Source organism: Octodon degus, unplaced genomic scaffold (genome assembly GCF_000260255.1).
Source record: "Octodon degus isolate 3935 unplaced genomic scaffold, OctDeg1.0 scaffold00027, whole genome shotgun sequence".
Taxonomy (NCBI): domain Eukaryota; kingdom Metazoa; phylum Chordata; class Mammalia; order Rodentia; family Octodontidae; genus Octodon; species Octodon degus.
The window spans coordinates 6573108-6591092 of record NW_004524603.1 but is presented as its reverse complement, the minus strand read 5'-3'; the positions used below and the strand labels follow the sequence as shown (position 1 = coordinate 6591092).

The window sequence follows — 17985 nt, the reverse complement described above, 5'->3', positions numbered from 1 at the left end:
ATGCGGGGCAACTACGAGACGCTGGTCTCCCTGGGTGAGGGTGTGGCGGCTGCTGGCCTCCGTCGCAGTGGTCTCTGTGCTGGGTGTTTGTTTTGTGCCTCTTTCTGTTGGCCTCTCCATGGGCAGCTAGGACCACACCTTTCTCCGTCCCTTCCCTGTTCACAGATTATGCCATCTCCAAACCAGACATCCTCACCCGGCTGGAGAAGGAAGAGGACCCCTGGCTCAAAGCTGTGTGGGGCCAGGAGGGGAGCAGGGAGCCAGCTGTGCACCCAGGGGTGCCAGGTGAGTGGGGGTGTTCAGGGCAGCCGTGCAGAGACCCCTGGCCCCAGCCAGGAGGGCATTGCAGATGATCTTGGAGCTGGAAGACAGCACCAGCTTTAGAGCAGGGAGGCTGCGCTCCATCCAGGGCCGCCTCCAGCAGTGGTGGTGGGGCTCTTCCTTAGGGTCACCGGTGTCTGCATGCCGACAGCGGGCACAGTCATAACGGGGCTGTCGTGAGGCTGGTGGTGCCACTGCTGCACGGGAGGTGAGAGAGTCTTATAATGAGTGAGCGGATCACTGTAAATAGTTATAGTGCAGCTGCTGATGCCTTCGTTTCAGGGCCGTCTGTCCCACAGTCCCCAGCTTGGCCTCCCACCACTGCCCCTGTGTCTCTGGTGGGGTCTAGGGCCCAGCTGGGCATTGTACCTTATATAGCTAGTGTGGGGACAGGGCCTCCAGAGGGGGTACGTGTCAGAGTCCTGGGGAGCTTTCTGGGGTGAGTGGTGTGGATGGAGAGATTTCTTCAGTGACCTGGGGGTCCTGTCCCCAACTCGGGCTGGGTGTCCTGTTGCAGACTGTTCTCGGCGCACCTGGGGCTGTGACACAGCTGATCTGCCGGGACAGAATCCACACCCGACTCTTTCACTGCTGACCTTTTTTGCTCATAGTATGAATCGCAGTGTGATTTCTCTCAGGTTTATTCCCTTAAGACAGTGAAGCAGCTTTGTTCCTTGTGGGAGGGTGCCAATGTGTGTGTTTTGGAGCATCTCTGTACACTCAGTGACAACAGGATTTAGGGTCCCCATGGATTCGGGCCCTGAGCACGTTTGTGTGAACTCAGGTGTGAGCTAGACACATTTTTTTCCCCATAATTTTATTGAGAAACAAATAGCAGACAGTTTCAAACCAAACTGGTAGGACAGTTTCAATAATTAACACACTGCGTACATTCTTCCTAGTGGTTAATTGCTGTACAAGATGCGGACATGATATCCTATTTACAAAATGGCAGAAGGATTTTTTTTTTTCTGGCTGGCTCAGAATGCCTTCAGGGCAGGTTTGACTGGCTTGAGTTGTGGGGATTGAACCCCAGCGACCTGAGGCTGACTGCTTTGCTGAAACAGCCAAAGAACTGAGCTAAGGGGCAGGCTCCCAAGAGCTTTATCCATGGAGACGTGGGACCACCACAGGCTACATCTACACTGGATTTTCCACCCAGCCACCCAGCTCTCTGTTGCTGTGGAGAGCGGTATGGACCCTGCGGAGCTCTGTCAGGTCCCCACCGTGCTGTGCAGTCCTCCTAGACAGGGAGACTGTGGATAGAACCTGGCTGCCACACAGTGGGGCAGCCAGCCCATCATTACACCCAGGGTGGGGCTTGATGTCCCAGGCCCCACAGACCTGCAGTTAGCTACAGAACTCCAGCCGCTTGGCTGGGAGCCCTCTCACTGAGCTCCGCGTCACTGGTCTGCTTTTCCAGGCCCCACTCGCTGTCCAGAGCAGGTCTCTGGCCCCACCAGCATCTCCCACAAAGAGCCTGCAGAAGGGCCAGCCCCTGTGCAGCCGCGGGATGAGCAAGCAGGGTTGACCCCCTCTGAGCCAGGTGCTGGTGAGTGACCATGACAGCAAGGAGTCCGCACTGGAGGCTGGGGACAGGAGAGGCGGCAGTCATGCAGCCCGGTTGCTCCCAGGAAGGGCTGAGACAGGCCCGCGTGGTCGGGCCTACAGTGCCACTGTCTTCTGTGTAGGGAAACATCTGGAGGGAGCTGCTGCCTCAGCCCGTGCTGGTGGGGCCGGCCCAGTCGGTCCTCCCTTTGCACCGGCAGCCCGACACCCAGGCCAGGTGCCTCCCCACTACACAGGAGGACACAACCCTCCTTCTCCAGGCTCCCTTCCCTGCCAGCTGGCTCTCAGCGTATGCTCTGCATGTGCATGTGGGGTTGACGACAGCATCCCTGCAGGGACACACCTGGGCCTCAGCCTTCCCAAGGCCATCAGGATGTCATTGAGGTGCAGTGGGTTGGTGTGAGGCCCCTGAGGCCTCTCCACCAGAACCCTGGGCCCCCAGGCCTTGTGAGTGCCTGGCATAGCTGGGGGCTGTCCTAGCCACCCTGCAGATTGGGGTCAGGACAGGCCCACAGCATCTCTCTCTCACAGGCCCTCCATCAAGCACCTGCATTCGGTCCTCAGTTAAACAGCAGGGCAACTCTTCAGCGGGAGACCCAGCAGCTGTCCCCCGCACGGACAGTCTGACTGCTGTGAGGCCAGGTGAGTGACGGCTGGGGCTCCTGTGGCTGCAGCAGAGCCTGGTGAGGGGACCTAGTGAGAAGCCTTGTCTGGAGGCCTCCCTGCCTGCCTAGCTGCCTCTAGGAGGGTGTGGGGACCAGCCCCTAGGATCCTGGGGCTCTGCAGAGTTGTCCATCCTAGTTGGAAAGGTGATGCTTAGAGATAGGCTCCCTACAGGTGCGTGGTCTGTGGTGACAGAAAGGGTCTTCCTGTAACTGGGGAGCTGGCCCAGGCTCAGGCTTCCATTGTCTCACATCTCACACGCATTGGCCAGTGGTTTAAATGGTCCCCTGCATGGCTTGCTGACGGGGCTTGGTGCCAGGACCCTCGCCTCCTTGGCCTGCTGAGGCCTCAGGTGACCATGTCGCTGCCTCAGCCCCTGCTTTTCACAGCTCTATCCGTGCAGTTCCCCGTCTCAGTCACACACCAGGCAGGGGAGGCCTGCACTGAGCCCCAGCAGGAATCACAGGCCACGGTCCCCCAGGGTGCAGCTTGGCGAGGAGGGGCAGCCTGTGGAGTTGCTGGTTGCCGGTGGAGAGTGACTTCCAGCAGAGGGGTCTCAGTTACTTTTCCTCATTGCTGAGACAAAACACCTCACACTTGAAGGAAGAAGGGTTTGTTTGGTTCACAGCTTGTAAAAGTTTCAGTCCCTAGTCGGCCGGCTCCAAGGCAGGGCGGCAGGCAGAGGAGAAGCAGCTCGTGGCGGGCAGAAGGCAGCAAAACAACACAGGATGACTGCAGCCCTTTCTGTCCCTTATCTTTTCCACAGGCTATTTTGGGGGGAGGCAGCACTCACACCCTTACTCCTAGCGCCCTTTGGCCTAGCATTGCACTGTGAGATCCCAGGATCGCACACTGAGGTCCAGCCACCTCTGAGAAAAGCCCCACCTCTGAAGGAGGAGGCTTGCGGGGAGCATGTAAACATAAGCCAAAATGATGGGTCACATTCCTCCAGGCTGCTCGGGTCCGGGTGTCATTAGAGGCAGTGAGGGCCTCCAGGCTCCTTGTCCTTTAGAGATCATGACCGCTGTCATGGGAATTCTTAGGGCCTGCCAGCCCCTTTGTGATGGCCAGTGTCTCCCTCCTCTGCTTGCCCATGTGGAAAGTCTGACCCAGGGTCCCTTGGAGTCCTGGCTTTACGACTTTCACTGCCGTCTTCTGGTGTCCCTGACTCTACTACTGCAGCCTCCTTTGCAGGTGGCAGTGCTGTGGCCATTAAGACAGAAGCTCCGTCTGAGGATGGGGCGGTACCAGTGCAGCTCTTCCTGGGGTCCCCGAGCCGGACCAAGGATCGAATCCCCAAGGGGCCCAGGAAACAGGCTGGAGGTCCCGTGCGGCCTCAAACCCAGGTGATAACCCAGCCACCAGCAGCTGTGGGAGAGCCACCCCGGGTGCCGCCTCGCCGTCGGCAGGAGCGTGTCTTCCCTTGCCCAGACTGTGGACAGAGCTTCCGCCTGAAAATCAACCTGACGATCCACCAGCGGAGCCACGCAGAGGAGAGGGGAGGCCATGCCACCCTGGAGCCAGGCGAGGTGGTGGTACCCGGTCCCGTCATCCGCTGGATCCCTGAGGAGCCCAGGGCCCACCGAGCCACGGCAGGCCAGGCCTCGGTAGGGCAGAGGCCAGCGGCTACCAAGGTCTACCAGTGCAGTGAGTGCCTGCGCTTCTTCCAGCAGCGTAGGAGCCTGCTGCTGCACCAGCGCCTGCACATGGGTGACAGCCAGGGCTGGCCCACTTGCCCGTACTGCAGCAAGGCCTTCCGCCGCCCCTCAGACCTCTTCCGCCACCAGCGCATCCACACAGGTGAGCGGCCCTATCAGTGTCCCCAGTGTGGCCGGACCTTCAATCGCAACCACCACATGATTTTGCACATGCAGACTCATGCCCGGGGAGAGATGTCCCTGCAGGGGCTCAGCCGCATGGAGGAGGGCTGACCCTGGGCCTATCAGGCACACCACCAGCTCTCTGGGAATCTGCGCTGTCGCCAGATCCTTCCTGTGTGCCTCTTGCTGGTTCATTTGGGACAGCTGTAAAGAGACTTGTTTTTCATTCAGATGTGAAGCAACAGCCCTCTTGGGGATAGTGGATGTGTGTGACAAGGTGCCTCCATTTCGCAAATTTGTCACTCTGCTGCCTTTTCCACATTCCTGACTTCTAAAGCATTTGATTGGGTGTAAGGGATGCTGGCTGTTGGAAGTACCTTTGGCCAGTGGTAGAGTCAGGAGGACCCCAGGTGGGACCCATCTAGCTAGGGTGGAGTCAGAGAGACCTCCAGGGACAGGGATTGACTGCACGGTCAGCTTGTGGCCATGTGAAAACCAGCAGGATGTACAGTACAGGTGGCCTGAAGGACGTTTATATCTTCTCCCCCACCCCTTCTTTTTTGAGACTGTGAACTTCAGGCTGGCCTTGAGCTCAGTTTGTAGCCCAGGCTGTTCTCAAGCTTGCAATGGCCCTCCTGCCTCCTGCCTCAGCCTCCTGAACGCTGGCATTACAGGCGTGGGCCACCAAGCCTGGCAGAAAATTTCTCCTCTTTTACTACGGCATATTCTACTTTGTTACTTTGAGACTCTTTTGGCTTCCTATGGAGATTTCCTAGTATTTTTGCAAATGTTACATAGAATTGCAAAGGAGACCAGGAACGCCTGTGGGGAGAGTAGAGAAGCTGAGTCAGACTGCTGTGGCCTCAAGGCTGCCCTTTGTGGCTGTCCTGGGAGCACTGGGTCTCCCCAGGTGGGTTTCTGTGCCCACAGTGGCTCCAGGACCTTCTAGACTTCCTCCACAGGGCAAGCTCACCTGATTCTTCCTCTTGCAGTCAGTCCAGCCAAGAGGGAGTGAGACGCCCACTCACCACTAGGCCTCCAAGGCTCTCAGGGTTCATGTATGTGTGTGGTCCACTGACTGGACCCCAGAAGGTGTCTGGGGATGTGCAGGATGGCACTAGCAAATCCGCCCCAAGCAGGTGCCCCTCGCTTGGGGTGTGTGTGGGGGGGAGCATTGGCCAGCCCACACGGACTTGGACCAAACTGGGCCACCTCAGATTCCTTGTCTGAGGGGCTGGTGAGATGGCTCAGTGGTCTAAAGCACCTACTTGGAACAAGCTTGGCAAAGCACAGGGACTGCGGTTCGATCCCCCAGCACCACATGCCAGCCCGCCCTGCCCCCTGGTGGGCTGAGCTGGCCACACACACACACACACACACACACACACACACACACACAAATAAATAAATGTAAAAAAAAAAAAATTAAAAAAAAAAATCCTTGTCTGAGAGAGTGATGGCCCTGGTGCCACCTGCCTCACCTTAGCGTTGTCAGTGTCACATGTAGGGACACTGCAAAACAGAAGCCTGGCTGTGTCCTTCCTTCCAAGCTCAGGGCCTCCTTTCTGGTTCATGTTGGTGACCAGCCCTCTTCTGTCAAGAAGCAATCCCTCAGAAGGGCCTTACTCTTCAGGACAGCAGAAGCTACACACACCAGGTTCAGGGAGCCGCATTTGCCATGGGCCTCGGGCGCTGGGCACCCTTTTACCAAAGCACGGATTCAATCCCAGGAAGCCGAAGCCATAGTGTAAGGCCTTCAGAGGAGTCTTTGAGAAAGGCTCATTTGTCAGTCATGTCACCTCAGTGCTGTCTGTAGGCCAGACATGTGCTGGGGGACAGCCACCAGCCCTGCTGACAGCTTGCTGTCTTGTCTGGCAAGTGTCTGTCCTGGTGTCTGCTTCCTGGCTGTGGCGCTTCCTGTTGCCCTTCTGACCCTTGCCAGTTGGGGACAGATGGCCATAGTGTCATCCTGCTCCGGAGGGAGAGCACAGGTCTGTACCGGTTTCCCTGCACTCTCACCTTCTGGCACAGTACATCCTGCTTGTCCTTGTCGGGGCTCCAGGAGTCAGAGATTGGCAGCCACTGAGGTCTGGGAAGCACTGCCCAGGGCCAGGCCTGCTTTTCCAACGCCCCTGTGAATAGGAACGCTCCAAGCCCAAAGTTCAGGCTTCCCATTTTTTATTTTGAAAGAATTTGCTGTGCCCAGCGCAGGGCTCTCCACAACCAGCAGACTAGGTTCCTTCTCCCAGCTCTGAGCCTAGGCGTGGCCACCTTCACTTGCAAAGCAAAGAAATGGCTGGGCCACGACCTGAGGACGGATAAAGGTGGCAGTCCCCTCCTAACCGGTGCGCAGTAAACAAGTCGGCATAAACAAGTGTGTGCGGGCACGGGGTCTGGTTCCGGCACTCCGGGAGGTGAGGGCTCAGTCACGGCTGGCGACGCGGGTGGGTCGCTGCGCACTGGACGCGGCCACTCAGGAAGTGGGGACTCCACGCGGCGCCGGCACCTGCAGGGCCTTGGAGAGCCCAGTGCCCTGCCTGGGCGGGCCTTCCAAAACGAGCCAATGAGGGCATGGAGGTGTGGGGCGGGGCTTTCAAGGTCATCCAATCAGGAGTCAGACCCGACCGGGGGCGGGTCCTACAATTCGCGCGACGCCGCCACATTCAGTCCAAATAGCGCAGTTTCTGTTAGCTGTCTTAAGTATTCTGTACTCGGAGACAGCGCGGGGCTGTGGCCACAGCCACCGCGGCTTCGATAAGGACAACTCTCACGGATGGACGATGTGGGGGCGGGGAGTCGCGTCCAGAATTGTCCCTCTACATCTTCCGGAGTCGGTGTTGGGGCGAGGACGAGGACTCTAGGGCCACAAAGGAACCAGGCTGTCCCGGCCTTGGTCCCAGCCTTTGTCTGCAGAACGAGGTGTTTGGACTTAACTGCTTACCTCGAGTCCCGGGGGGGAGGGCGGCCCCGTGGGTCATGGGCACGGACTGTGGACGCCCTCGCTCCAGAGACCGCTTCCTCGTCTTGGACTGCTGACGGAGAGCCACACCCCTGCTGTTACCCTGGTTTCCCAGGCTGAGGCTGAGGTCGCTAGTCCGGGTGCAGGCGTCCTCCCAGCCCAGCATCACATCCCTGCGCTTGAGGGACTTGTGATGGTCCTGCAGATCGGAGCTCCGAATTGGGTCAGGATGGGTTCTGGTGCCTGCCCCTGCCTGTCCCAGGGAGGGAATCTACGTTACAGTGGACTCTGGTTAGGGTTTCGGGTTCAGGTTTGATGGAGTCTCTGCCTGGCTGAGGTTTGCAGTGGTTTAGAGACAGTTGTGGGTGTCACATTTGTGGCATTGTTGGGTGATTGAGGGTATTTGTCCCTAATTGTGAAGACTAATGATTTACACTTATTGTGGGAAGGACCGGTTAGATAGTTCAGTGGACTAAGTGCCTGCTTTGGCAAGTGCAGAGACCAGGGTTCGATCCCCGGTCCTTGCATGCCGTGCGGGCCCCGCCTTACGGGTGTGCTGAGCCAGAGAGCGAGTCAGGACGTGGTGGTGCACGCCTATAATCCCAGCGCTGGGGAGGCTGAAAACAGGCGGGTCACTATGAGTCGGAGCTTTGTAGTGAGACCCTGTACCAAATACATTAAAAAGAAAAAGAAGAATATATTGTCCCACATATATCATGGGAAGTTGGTACACATACGTAACACATCTCAATTCTTTTTATGTCCCTTTCCGCGTATTTGTTGCTAATAGCACAGTGGTAGTGTAGTAGCGTCCTGTCCCCTGAGTGCTTTTCCTGTGCTGCAGAGTGCTTCTTCCACACCGCCACCCAGGGGCTAGGGATGCTCGGGTGGAGTCCTGGCTGGGTGGCTGCACCTGATGGCCGTGTCGGCACAAGTGTCAGGCCAAGTTCTAGCAGACCGCCACAGGCAGCCACCCGGTGCAGACTCCCCCAGGGCCTGGTGACAAGACACCAGGCACGTCTGGACAGAAAGAAACACACCAGAAGAGGCCTGGGAGGGAAGGGCTTCGAGGCCATCCAGGTCAGAATGACCCGGTTCTTCACTCACCCTTGAGCTTAAGTGTAGGGCAGGAACGACCTGGGAACAGGTGAGAGCCGAGATGGCCACTCGTGTGCGCGGGGCCCGTGGCACGTTTTCTCAGTTCCTGGCAGTGTGCTTGCTCGCTGTTCCTTTCCCATCACTCCTGGTCTCAGTCCACTCACTTCCTGTGGGGTCCAGCATCTACTCGCCCTGAGTGCGTCAGGTGGGGCCAATGGGGCCTGACCAGTGTGGGCTTCTGGAAGCTTGTCCCTTTCCAGAGGACTGCGACCTCTGAATCTGGGACTGGCTTCTGGCTGCTGAGTCTTGCTTGTGTCTGCTGGTAGAACTGGCCTGTAGGCTGCACAGATCCAGGCTGCAGAAACATCTCCCTTGTCGTCTTCCTGGCTCCGGTCCAGGCCTTGGGGAAGAAGATGGAGTGCCAGGCAGCAGAGCGTGGAGGGCCGCACGGGGACGGCCGAGAAGAGACTGGCTGACTGCAAGAAGACGGCCGTGGAGCTTGGCAACCAGCTGGAGGGCAAGTGGGCCGTGCTGGGCACGCTGCTGCAGGAGTACGGGCTGCGGCAGCGGCAGCTGGAGAACCTGCTACACAACCGCAACTTCTGGATGCTGTGGCTGCCCCTGCGCAGCAAGGGAGAGGCCCCTAAAGTACAAGAGCTGACTTGGGGCCAGCCAAATAGCTCAGCGGACTAAACACCTGCTTAGGCAGAGCGCAGCGGCCAGGGTTCGACTCCCAGCTTTGTGTGCCGTGCTGGGCCCCGCCCCTGGGGTATGCTGAGACAGCAGTTGAGACTGGGCGTGGTGGTGCATGCCTGTAATCTCAGAGCTTGGGAGTCTGAATGTAGGAGTTTAGCTGTGCGACACTGTAGACCCGGTACTAAATACATTTTTAAAAAGTTGAAAAAAACAGACTTGGGGTCATCACATGCAGAGTGGAGAAAAGCCCCTGGATATTGAAGTCTGGCCTCTTGGTGCCGCAGGCCAGGCACCAGTGGAAGGCAATGGGTTAAAGCATGTCGAAAGGATGCGAGGCCTGGCGCTGCAAGCCCATAATTCCAGTACCGGGGAGGCTGAGGCAAGAGGATCTCCCTGAGTTTGAGGCTAACCTTGGCTACAGAGTTCAAGCCCAGCCAGAACTACATAACAAGACCTTGCCCTCCCCCACACCAAAGAAAAGGCAAAAGGCAAGTGAGATACCAGCTTTAGCAGCTGACAGACAGTGACCGGCATGGACAGAGTTGTGCAGCAAAAGTTGTGTGTCTTATTCCAAATGGACTCTGAGAAGGAGGGACTCTGGTAGGGAAGTCACCTGAAACCCTTCACAAAGCCCCCTGTGGTCAGAAGGTGCAGGTGTGCCTAGGTGGGGAGTGGACCCCAGAAGCTCTGACCCAGCTCTCCCCGCCTTGGGCTCTGCCCTGTGTGTGAAGCAGAGGCGACAGGGCAGCTGGTCTGTGGCTCCGGGGAGGGGAGAGGAGACCAGAGCAGGTTCCAGCTGCTCTCTGAGGTGGTCGAAGCTCACTGTTGGTTCACTTCCACATGTCTGTGCCAACGGGAGACATGGCTGTGTGTCTCCTGGAGCCACTGAAGGCGAGCCTGGAAGGCTGGCAGGAGCAGCTCTGGATGTCGCAGCAGGGAGTTGGGAGTCGCCAGTTAAACGGCTGGTCCCAGAACCCTCCAAGCTGTAGTTTCGTCCCTTTATTCAGCTGAGAGTCTTGAGTCTGAGAGATTGAACCCAGGCAGGTGCTTAGACTGCCGAGCTATCTTCCCAGTCCCTGATTTTTTTTTTAAGACAGGGTCTCACTATTTAGTTCCAGGTAGCCTTGAACTCATTGTGTAGGTCATGCTGGCCTCAGACTCATGGAGATTCTCCTGCCTCAGCCTCTCGAGAGCTGGGATTACAGGTAGGCACTACCATGCCCAGCCGTTTTCCTGTTACTGACCACACAGTGGCAGCGTAATCTTTACTCCATCCTACCTCATGTCATATTTATTTACACATTGTCACACTCAGTGATTATGATACATATTTTTATTTCACTAAGGAAACAAGTTCACATATCTCACCCTGACCATCTCCAGTGCAGAACAGCGTGCCCAGCTCCCCTGTGTCTCCAAATGGGGACGAACGTATGTGTCACAGGTGTCCTTGTACAAGGTGCCAACTACCTGGGTGGCGGACCTCTGTGCCTCCAGTTACTTATTCTTGCTGATGTTGGGTCAAAAGATTCATCTTTAGGCCAAGCTCCTGGGGCTGTAAAGGTGGCCAAGGCCAGCTTTGGGGTCTGTCGAGACAGCCACCAAGAATTTGGACCGCAGGCTGCTGTGGAATTTGGCCACCCACTTCTGTCTGGATTCCAGCCTTCCTTTGGCACCAGCAGCTCCTCTGCTCGATCCCAGGCTGCAGACAGCAGTCACCCAGACATGCCTCTGCTTCAACCTCCCTCAGCCTCCCCTCCCTGTTACTGTGTCCCTGCTGCAGAGAGCACCCTCAGCTGTGCAGGGGACAAAGAGGGTGATTTCTGATGTTTGCTAATATCCCACTGTGGCTACAATGGGGCCTTCTTAAATTCATACGATCCTCTGACTCCCAGTGGGATATCTGAAGACCGGGCCTTTGGCAGAGGTGATTGGGCTTAGATGAGGCTGTCTGGGGTCCTCATGACGAGAGCTGTGTCTTTACAGGGAGAGATGCCAGCAGCTCTCAGCAGGAGCCACGTGTCCAGCACGCCACTGACCTCAGACTCCAGCTTCCAGAAGCATGAGCAGTCGCGTTCTATCACTTGAGCCCTGCCGCCCAGGAGCTTCGGTTATGGCAGCCTGGGTTGCCTGACTTCTTCCTCGTTACTGTACCAATCTAGAATTTCCACTCCATTGATAGTGCTGTACAAATGAAGAAGCCTGCTTCCGGGTGCCCTGGCCAGAGCCTTGGTCCCCAGACCCAGGTGCGTTGCTCAGCCTCTGGGGCACTTCGCCGGGGAGTGGATTGTGTCCCCCGCAGAGATGGACTTCAGTCCTGACCCTGGTATCTATGAGCATGACCTAAGTTGGAAATGGGTTTTGAGGTATAATTAGATCTAATGCGGTAACTAGAGTAGGGGGAGCCCTTGGCACAGCACAGCTGGTGTCCTGCGGAGAGAGGAGCACACCGCCAAGTGTGGAGCCTCAGGCTCACGGGGTGCCAGGGAGTCACTGTGAGTGACGTCTTCCAGCTGAGGAAAGAGTCCCAGTGACGTCTGGCTGCACCAGAAGCTAAGAGAACCAGGAGCACATTTGTGAAGCCCTAGGAGAGTATGACGCTCCCGATGCCTTGAATTCAGACTTCCAACCGCCGGAGCTGTGAGAGACTAGATTGTTTTAAGCACCTGGGTTTTAAAAGGTGTTTTGGTGGCAGCCGTAGGAAGTGAATAACGACATGGTCTGGGTCCTGCTTGTCTTCAGTATATAAATTATTCACTCCCAGGGTAGAGGTGACACTTTAACAGTGGGCCAGGCTGAGACGTGACTCTGGTCTTTGGCCTGGCGTCAGAGTCGTTCCAGAGGCTCACCTGAGGGAAATGAGGCTGAACGCACATGCATGATGAAGAATTTCGGGTGCTAGCAGGAGCAGGAAGCCAGATGCACATGCGTCCGGAGGTGCTGCGCCACTGCAGGGGTGGACCACGGAGGTGTTGCTTCACTTGCTCTGAACTAAGTAAGACGTGAGGATGCCTCTGCACACAAAGGTGGGGCTTTTGAAAGCTGATGTGAATTATGGGGCACAGGTGGAGTGTGATGTTGGGAGTTAGGGCCTGGGTAGAACAGGCCGCTTTGGGGGCGGGGCCTGGGGAGTGATCTCAGGTCCCAGTCCCTCCTCCTTGCTCTCTGCTTCCTGTCAACCAGGTGGTGACAGGCTGAGCCAGCCTCCTCCCCACACCTGCTGCACCTGCAGGTCTGCTCCCAAGCCTTCCTTGCAAGCTTTTGGGGCAGAACCTGCAAGCAAATGATTGCTGTTCATTGATCTGAGCTTGAAGCTCAAACTCAAAAGAGCCTGGGCCTGGGGGACAGAGAGCTCACCTGGAGGCCTGATTAGTTGTCCCTGGGTAGACATTCCACAGTGGGAACAGCTCCCTGACTGAGCTCCTTGGGGCCAAGACGATGCTCATGGCTTTCAGCATCTGCAGAATGCGCCATCCAGCCCCTGACCCTCTGCATCCCGTCTCCTGGGACCCACAATCTCCCATGCCTGGTCCTCTGTCTCTGAGCTCTTCCCTGCCTCTTCCTCAGATTCCAGTTTTCAGGGGGAGTTCGTTCTTCTTGAAGTAGTGACAGGGCAGATGCAGGAGCAAGAACTTGTAGCAAGCACTGAGCTTTTCAGGACAGCCCTGGGAGTGTTGATTTGCGCCCCAGCCACCTGGCCTTCGTTCTGGCCTCTGATCAGAGCTGTATTCAAATAAGTGTTTCTGTTTCCTGCTTGGAGGAAGTGGGTACACTTAGTACAACTATTTATGTAGGATTCACTTCTCATTCATTCATTCATTCATTCATTCAGTAATATCTATTGAATGGTAGGTACCAGATTGAGGAGCAGAGCTGAGCATTCACAGAAAAAGTAAAGTAGGCTCCTTGGTAGGAATCTGAGATGCCTGTGTGGCCATCAGTGTCACTACTGCCTCCGTGATCATGACAATCAGCAGCTGACCATCACATTCTATCCTCTGACCTCAAGTCCTTTTTCCATTCCATTTTCCACCACCCTTGTCACCTCATGTCCTCTTGTCCTGTCCAACATAGATTCTGTGGCCCCAGGGCTGTCTGATAAATACTCTTAGCCATTGGGCCCTCTTTCCCTGTATTCTACTCAACTGGCAGAAATGCAATCTAGGAGCCTGGCGTGGTGTCAAATGCTTGTAATCTGAGGCATCATCATGAGTTCAAGTCCAGCCTGAACTACCTAAGTGAGATCCTGTCTCTAAAAAAAAAAAAAAGTATTTAGAAAATAGCCCAGATGACAACCACCTCACCTCTGCCTGAGTTCCAGCACCATCTGCTCACAGGGCACAGCCTGGTGTCCCTTGGTGCTCCAAGTGCAACTCCAGCCCTCCTGAGCCCGCTCTCCCCCCTTGCCTCCTCCAGCACCTGCTGTGCCGATAGTGTTTCTCCCCTGGCTCATTCTCTGCCTTTCCTAGGACTACTAGTGCAGAGCTGCAAAGCAGCCTCGATACTGCCTGTCTTTGAAAATGCTCTTCATCCATGGCCGCTACAGTTTCTCCCCAATTTCTCTGCTCTCCTTTTCTAGAAAAGCCATTCAGAAGAATCATCTGCCCTCCTGGCCTGCACCCCTGATGCGAACCCAGCTTTCATTTTGCTGGATCCCAGGAAACCACCTTTACTGAGGTCACCTGGGACCTATGTGTCCTTAAGTGCTTTGTCCCTGGCAGAGATCAGTTCTCTACCTTTTGCCTGGTGCTGGGGCTCAACCCAGGGCCTGGGGCAACGGCTTTGCCACTGGCCCACCCCCACCCCCTGCCCGTCCTTGAACGGTCAGGGTCTTCTAAGTCAAAAGGCCCAGGTGGAGCATGTGTCCGTATTCTTTGGAGGGGCCCAAGGACATGTCCCACACAAGTGTTCTCAGCGCAGATGGCTGCTGCAGGCACAGGCCCTGCGGGGGTCTTGGATCTCTGTGCCAAGCGTGAGGATGGAGGTGTGAGTGAGGACCCAGGGACCAGGGGACAAAATGACAAGGCGGCCTCTGCAGAGACAGTGATATGCAAGTAGACTTTTTTTTTTTTTGGTCTACTTGAGATAGGGTCTCTGTCTCAGTTACTCTTCTCTCATTGCTGGGACAAATACACAACACTCAAAATAAAGGAAGGAAAGGTTTTTTTTAGCTCACAGTTACTGGAGGTTTTAGTCCACGCTCAGCTGGTTCCAAGGCAGGCTATTTTGAGAGTACTGTCTTCCCCAAACATCTCCTCTCTGCCCGAGGTGGCCGCAATCGCAAATGCCGCCGCCCTGTGCTACAGGGTCGGGAAGAGAGGCTGGGAAGCCACCGGGCCCAGGATGACCCGCTCCACTCCTCCAAGAGGCCACAGGCAGGGGGTGGTCTGGCGCAGCCAGTTTCACCGTTTGCAGCCTCTCTGGCCCCACCCTTCAGGCCCCGCCCTGGTCCTCTGGCCACGCCCTTCAGGCCACGCCCTGGTCCTCTGGCCACGCCCTTCAGGCCACTCCCTGGTCCTCTGGCCACGCCCTTCGAGCCCAGCGCTGCTCCTCCAGCCGCATCTGCCCAAGAGCCTTTGGGAGGACTTCGAGACCCAAACCATAACAGTCTCCCTATGCAGTTTAGGCTGGTCTTTAGCTCACTTTGTAGCTCAGGCTGGCCTCAAACTCACAATAATCCTGCCTCAACCTCCCTGCTGGGATCACAGGTGTGTGCCCCCTTGTCTGGCTAGGAGTGATTTTCATGCTTATTACTTATGAGTGAGGACACTCAGGTGTCCTGGACTGGGTGAGGGGGAGACAGGTAGAGACTGACCTTGCCAAATAGGGAGAGAAGTGGCAGGAGCCAGTATGGATCTAAGGGGGCATGCAAATGCTTGGGGACATTTCTGGAGTCAGGAGTTCAGTCCACTACCTTCGCAGAGGTCCTTGAGGCAGACAACTTCTTCACAAGATATAGAGTCTGCAGTTGGTGGCACTTTTAGCAAGCAGTAGAATAGTTGAGTCATCTCATAGGTGGATGCTTTATTTTTTGAGAAACTACCAAACTGCATTCCAAATTCCAAAGGGGTCATGGCATTTTACATTGCTACTTGTAATGCATGAGAATTCTACTTGTTCCACGTCCTCACCAGCACTTGTTACGGTTGGTCTGTCTAGTTTCCATGTCTTATAGGACCCCGGGAGATAGCCAAGAAAGCCAAGGGGGTAGTGGTCAATCCGGACATCTGAGTAGCAAAACACAAGAAGCCCAGCAAGAGCTGACCAGGGGGTGGAGAGGCTGCGGCAGGTCAGAGGCAGGGGTGGCAGAGTCAGAGGTCATGGTGGGGTGGCGCATTTCAGAGTCTGACACTTTGGAAGTGGGCAGTTCCTAGTGCGGCCCAGGTCCCAGGTTGTCCTTCAGCATAAAGGACCCGCGGGCAAGGCACTGAGGAACCAGGGATGGGGGAGCGTGACTGGAGACTCAGGCCGGAGAAGAAGAGAAGACAAGCAGAGCCCGAAGTCTGCCCAGCTGGAGAGGGCCTCCGGGGGTTGTGCCACACCTGCCATGGGCCTGGGAGGGGCTGCGTGGTGTGTGAACAGCCGTGAGGGAAGGGCTGCGGGACAGCCAGCCAGAAACAGGCACTGGGAGCACATCTCGGGAGCGGGGCAGGCGGGACAGCTCTGTGTGAACCGGTAAACAGCAGACAGGTTGCTGCTGACAACTTTGCAGCGGGCGTCTGGGTGCTGGACCAGCCTCTCAGAGATCCTCAGAAGACGCTAGCCAGGGTGCGGGGACCCGGGGAGAATCATCAGATCCCAGAGTGGGTGTAGATGGTGTGCAGGGCGTGCAGCTGAGAGCGATGCCTTTAGATCCCAGCAGCCAGACTGTGGGCTGGAGTGACTCAGAAGTGCTGAAGCCCCTGTCTTCCCCCATGGAAGACAGCCGGGAAAGAGCTGCTACAACCCCTGCCAGGCGTGAGAGCTAGTGATTTATGCTGCTGCCGGCAGCTGTGGGTGGAGGCAAATGAAAGGGAGGCCACAGGGTTGGGGAGAGTGGAACAAATGACACGGGGCCGTGTCCCCACCCACCATCTTCTCGCTCCAGGTAAAATATTGCTCCCTTGAATATTCAGGCAATCCTTGGCCTGCTTTCTGTCTCCTAGATTAGCTTGCCAGTTAGATGTTCTCAAATCAAATGCACTTTAGGAAAAAGAAAAAAAGAAAAAACCTAAAAACAAAAAACAAAACAAATGCACTTAATTTTTGGACTGCCTGCTCTTGCTCAAGGTAGTTATTTCAGGTCAAGGCAGCTACTGTGTGTGCCAGTACTTTATTTGTTTTTCTCATCTATACCTGTGCCGCGGTTTGTTTACTTTCTCACCTGCTGATACCGCTCATGCGCTGTTTAGCTTTAGTCAAGTTCCTGCGAACATCTGTGTACATGCAGCAGGATGGGAGCTTTCATTTCTCTTGGGTAAATATGTAGTTGTGGGACAGCTAGGTCTTCTGGCAGGTGGATGTTTGCCTTTTAGACAAACTGCCAAATAGTATCCCAAAGAGATTGTGGCATTTTACACGTTAATTTGCAGTATATAAAGATTATCCTTGTTCCACTCCCTCACTAGGACATATTTCTTTTTTAAAATGTATTTGGTATAGGGACTCACTGTATAGCTTGAATTTGTAGTAATCCTCCTGTTTTCAGCCTCCCCAGTGCTAGGATTATAGGCATATTCTACCATACCCAGACTTGGTCACCAGCTCAGTGTGCCCAGGGGTGGGGCTGATGTGGCATGTGGTGTTGGGGATCCCTGTGCTTGCCAAAGCAGGCACTTAGTCCACTGAGCTATCTTGCCGGCCCCTCACCAGGACTTGTTATAGTTGGTCTTTCTAATGGACATTCTGATGTCATGTAGTAATATCTCATTGTGTGGTTTTAGTTAATATTTTCCTAGTTGTTGGTGGTGTTGACCATATCTTCATGTGCTTATTGCCACCCTGTATATTTTTTGGTGAAGTGCTTGTTCAAACCTTTTGTCCATTTAAAAATCTGTGTTGAGATCAGAAAGCTGAGACCATGAGGAGCTGCTAGGCTTGGCGCCTTCTGTGCTTTGAGGGCGGGGGGCGGGGGGCGCTGGGTTTCAGCTCCAAGCAGGTGTTTGTCACTGGCCTTGCAAAGAGATTTCTTGACTACCATAAGCAGGGAAGGAAATGACTGGAGGCCGGTGGACAGAAGTCCTTTGGAACAAAGGAAATTGGCTTTTGATTCCCATGCCAGGTTCAGGACTTAGAAACCGGTGGATTGGACAAAGCACAAGCAGAAACGATGGTATCAGCATCAACCACCTTGTCAAATGTGACGCCTGGACACTGTGTATGCGGAGATGGTCCCTGAAGCACAACAGGAAAGAGCTCAACAGCCAGCAGCTCACTTGGATTCTAATCAAGAGAGAGGCGGTCATCCTAGAAAGAAGTGAGTTTGCAAATCTGAGAGCAGAGAATAAGAAAAAGAAAGTTGAATTAGATCAAGTTAAACAATAATTGAAACCGAGCCAATCAGAGCAGATAATAAACAGGACATCAACCTGGAAAGGAGCAGAGTAACAGAAATGTTTACAGCTTAAGAAAAGCAACTTACGGGAGCACCCGCAGAAGGGGCACCCAAACCACAAGCGTGATTTCCTGATTTCCGAGACCAGTGAGAAAACTGACACTGAAATTGCTTCCTTCAAAATATTGATGGAATGTAACACACTGGAGACAAGTTAGTTTGCAGCCACAGCGGTCTCTGGGTTGGCAATAGCTGTGGGGCTTTGTAGGTTCTGGAAACACAGTGGACGCAGCCACCACTGCTGTGGAGGACTTCTCAGAGCCTGA

The 17985-nt window shown here is 55.3% G+C and overlaps 1 protein-coding gene and 1 pseudogene across 1 annotated transcript; both read left to right on the top strand.

Annotated features, from left to right (window-relative positions):
- Positions 1-4971, top strand: Znf783 (zinc finger family member 783). The gene is made up of 5 exons (XM_023712747.1): positions 1-34; positions 166-285; positions 1745-1873; positions 2422-2532; positions 3619-4971. The coding sequence occupies exons 1-5, from the start codon at positions 1-3 to the stop codon at positions 4482-4484; spliced, it is 1260 nt and encodes a 419-aa protein (XP_023568515.1). The 3' UTR covers positions 4485-4971.
- Positions 4972-8491: 3520 nt separating this feature from the next.
- On the top strand, positions 8492-17985 carry LOC101592772 (annotated as a pseudogene).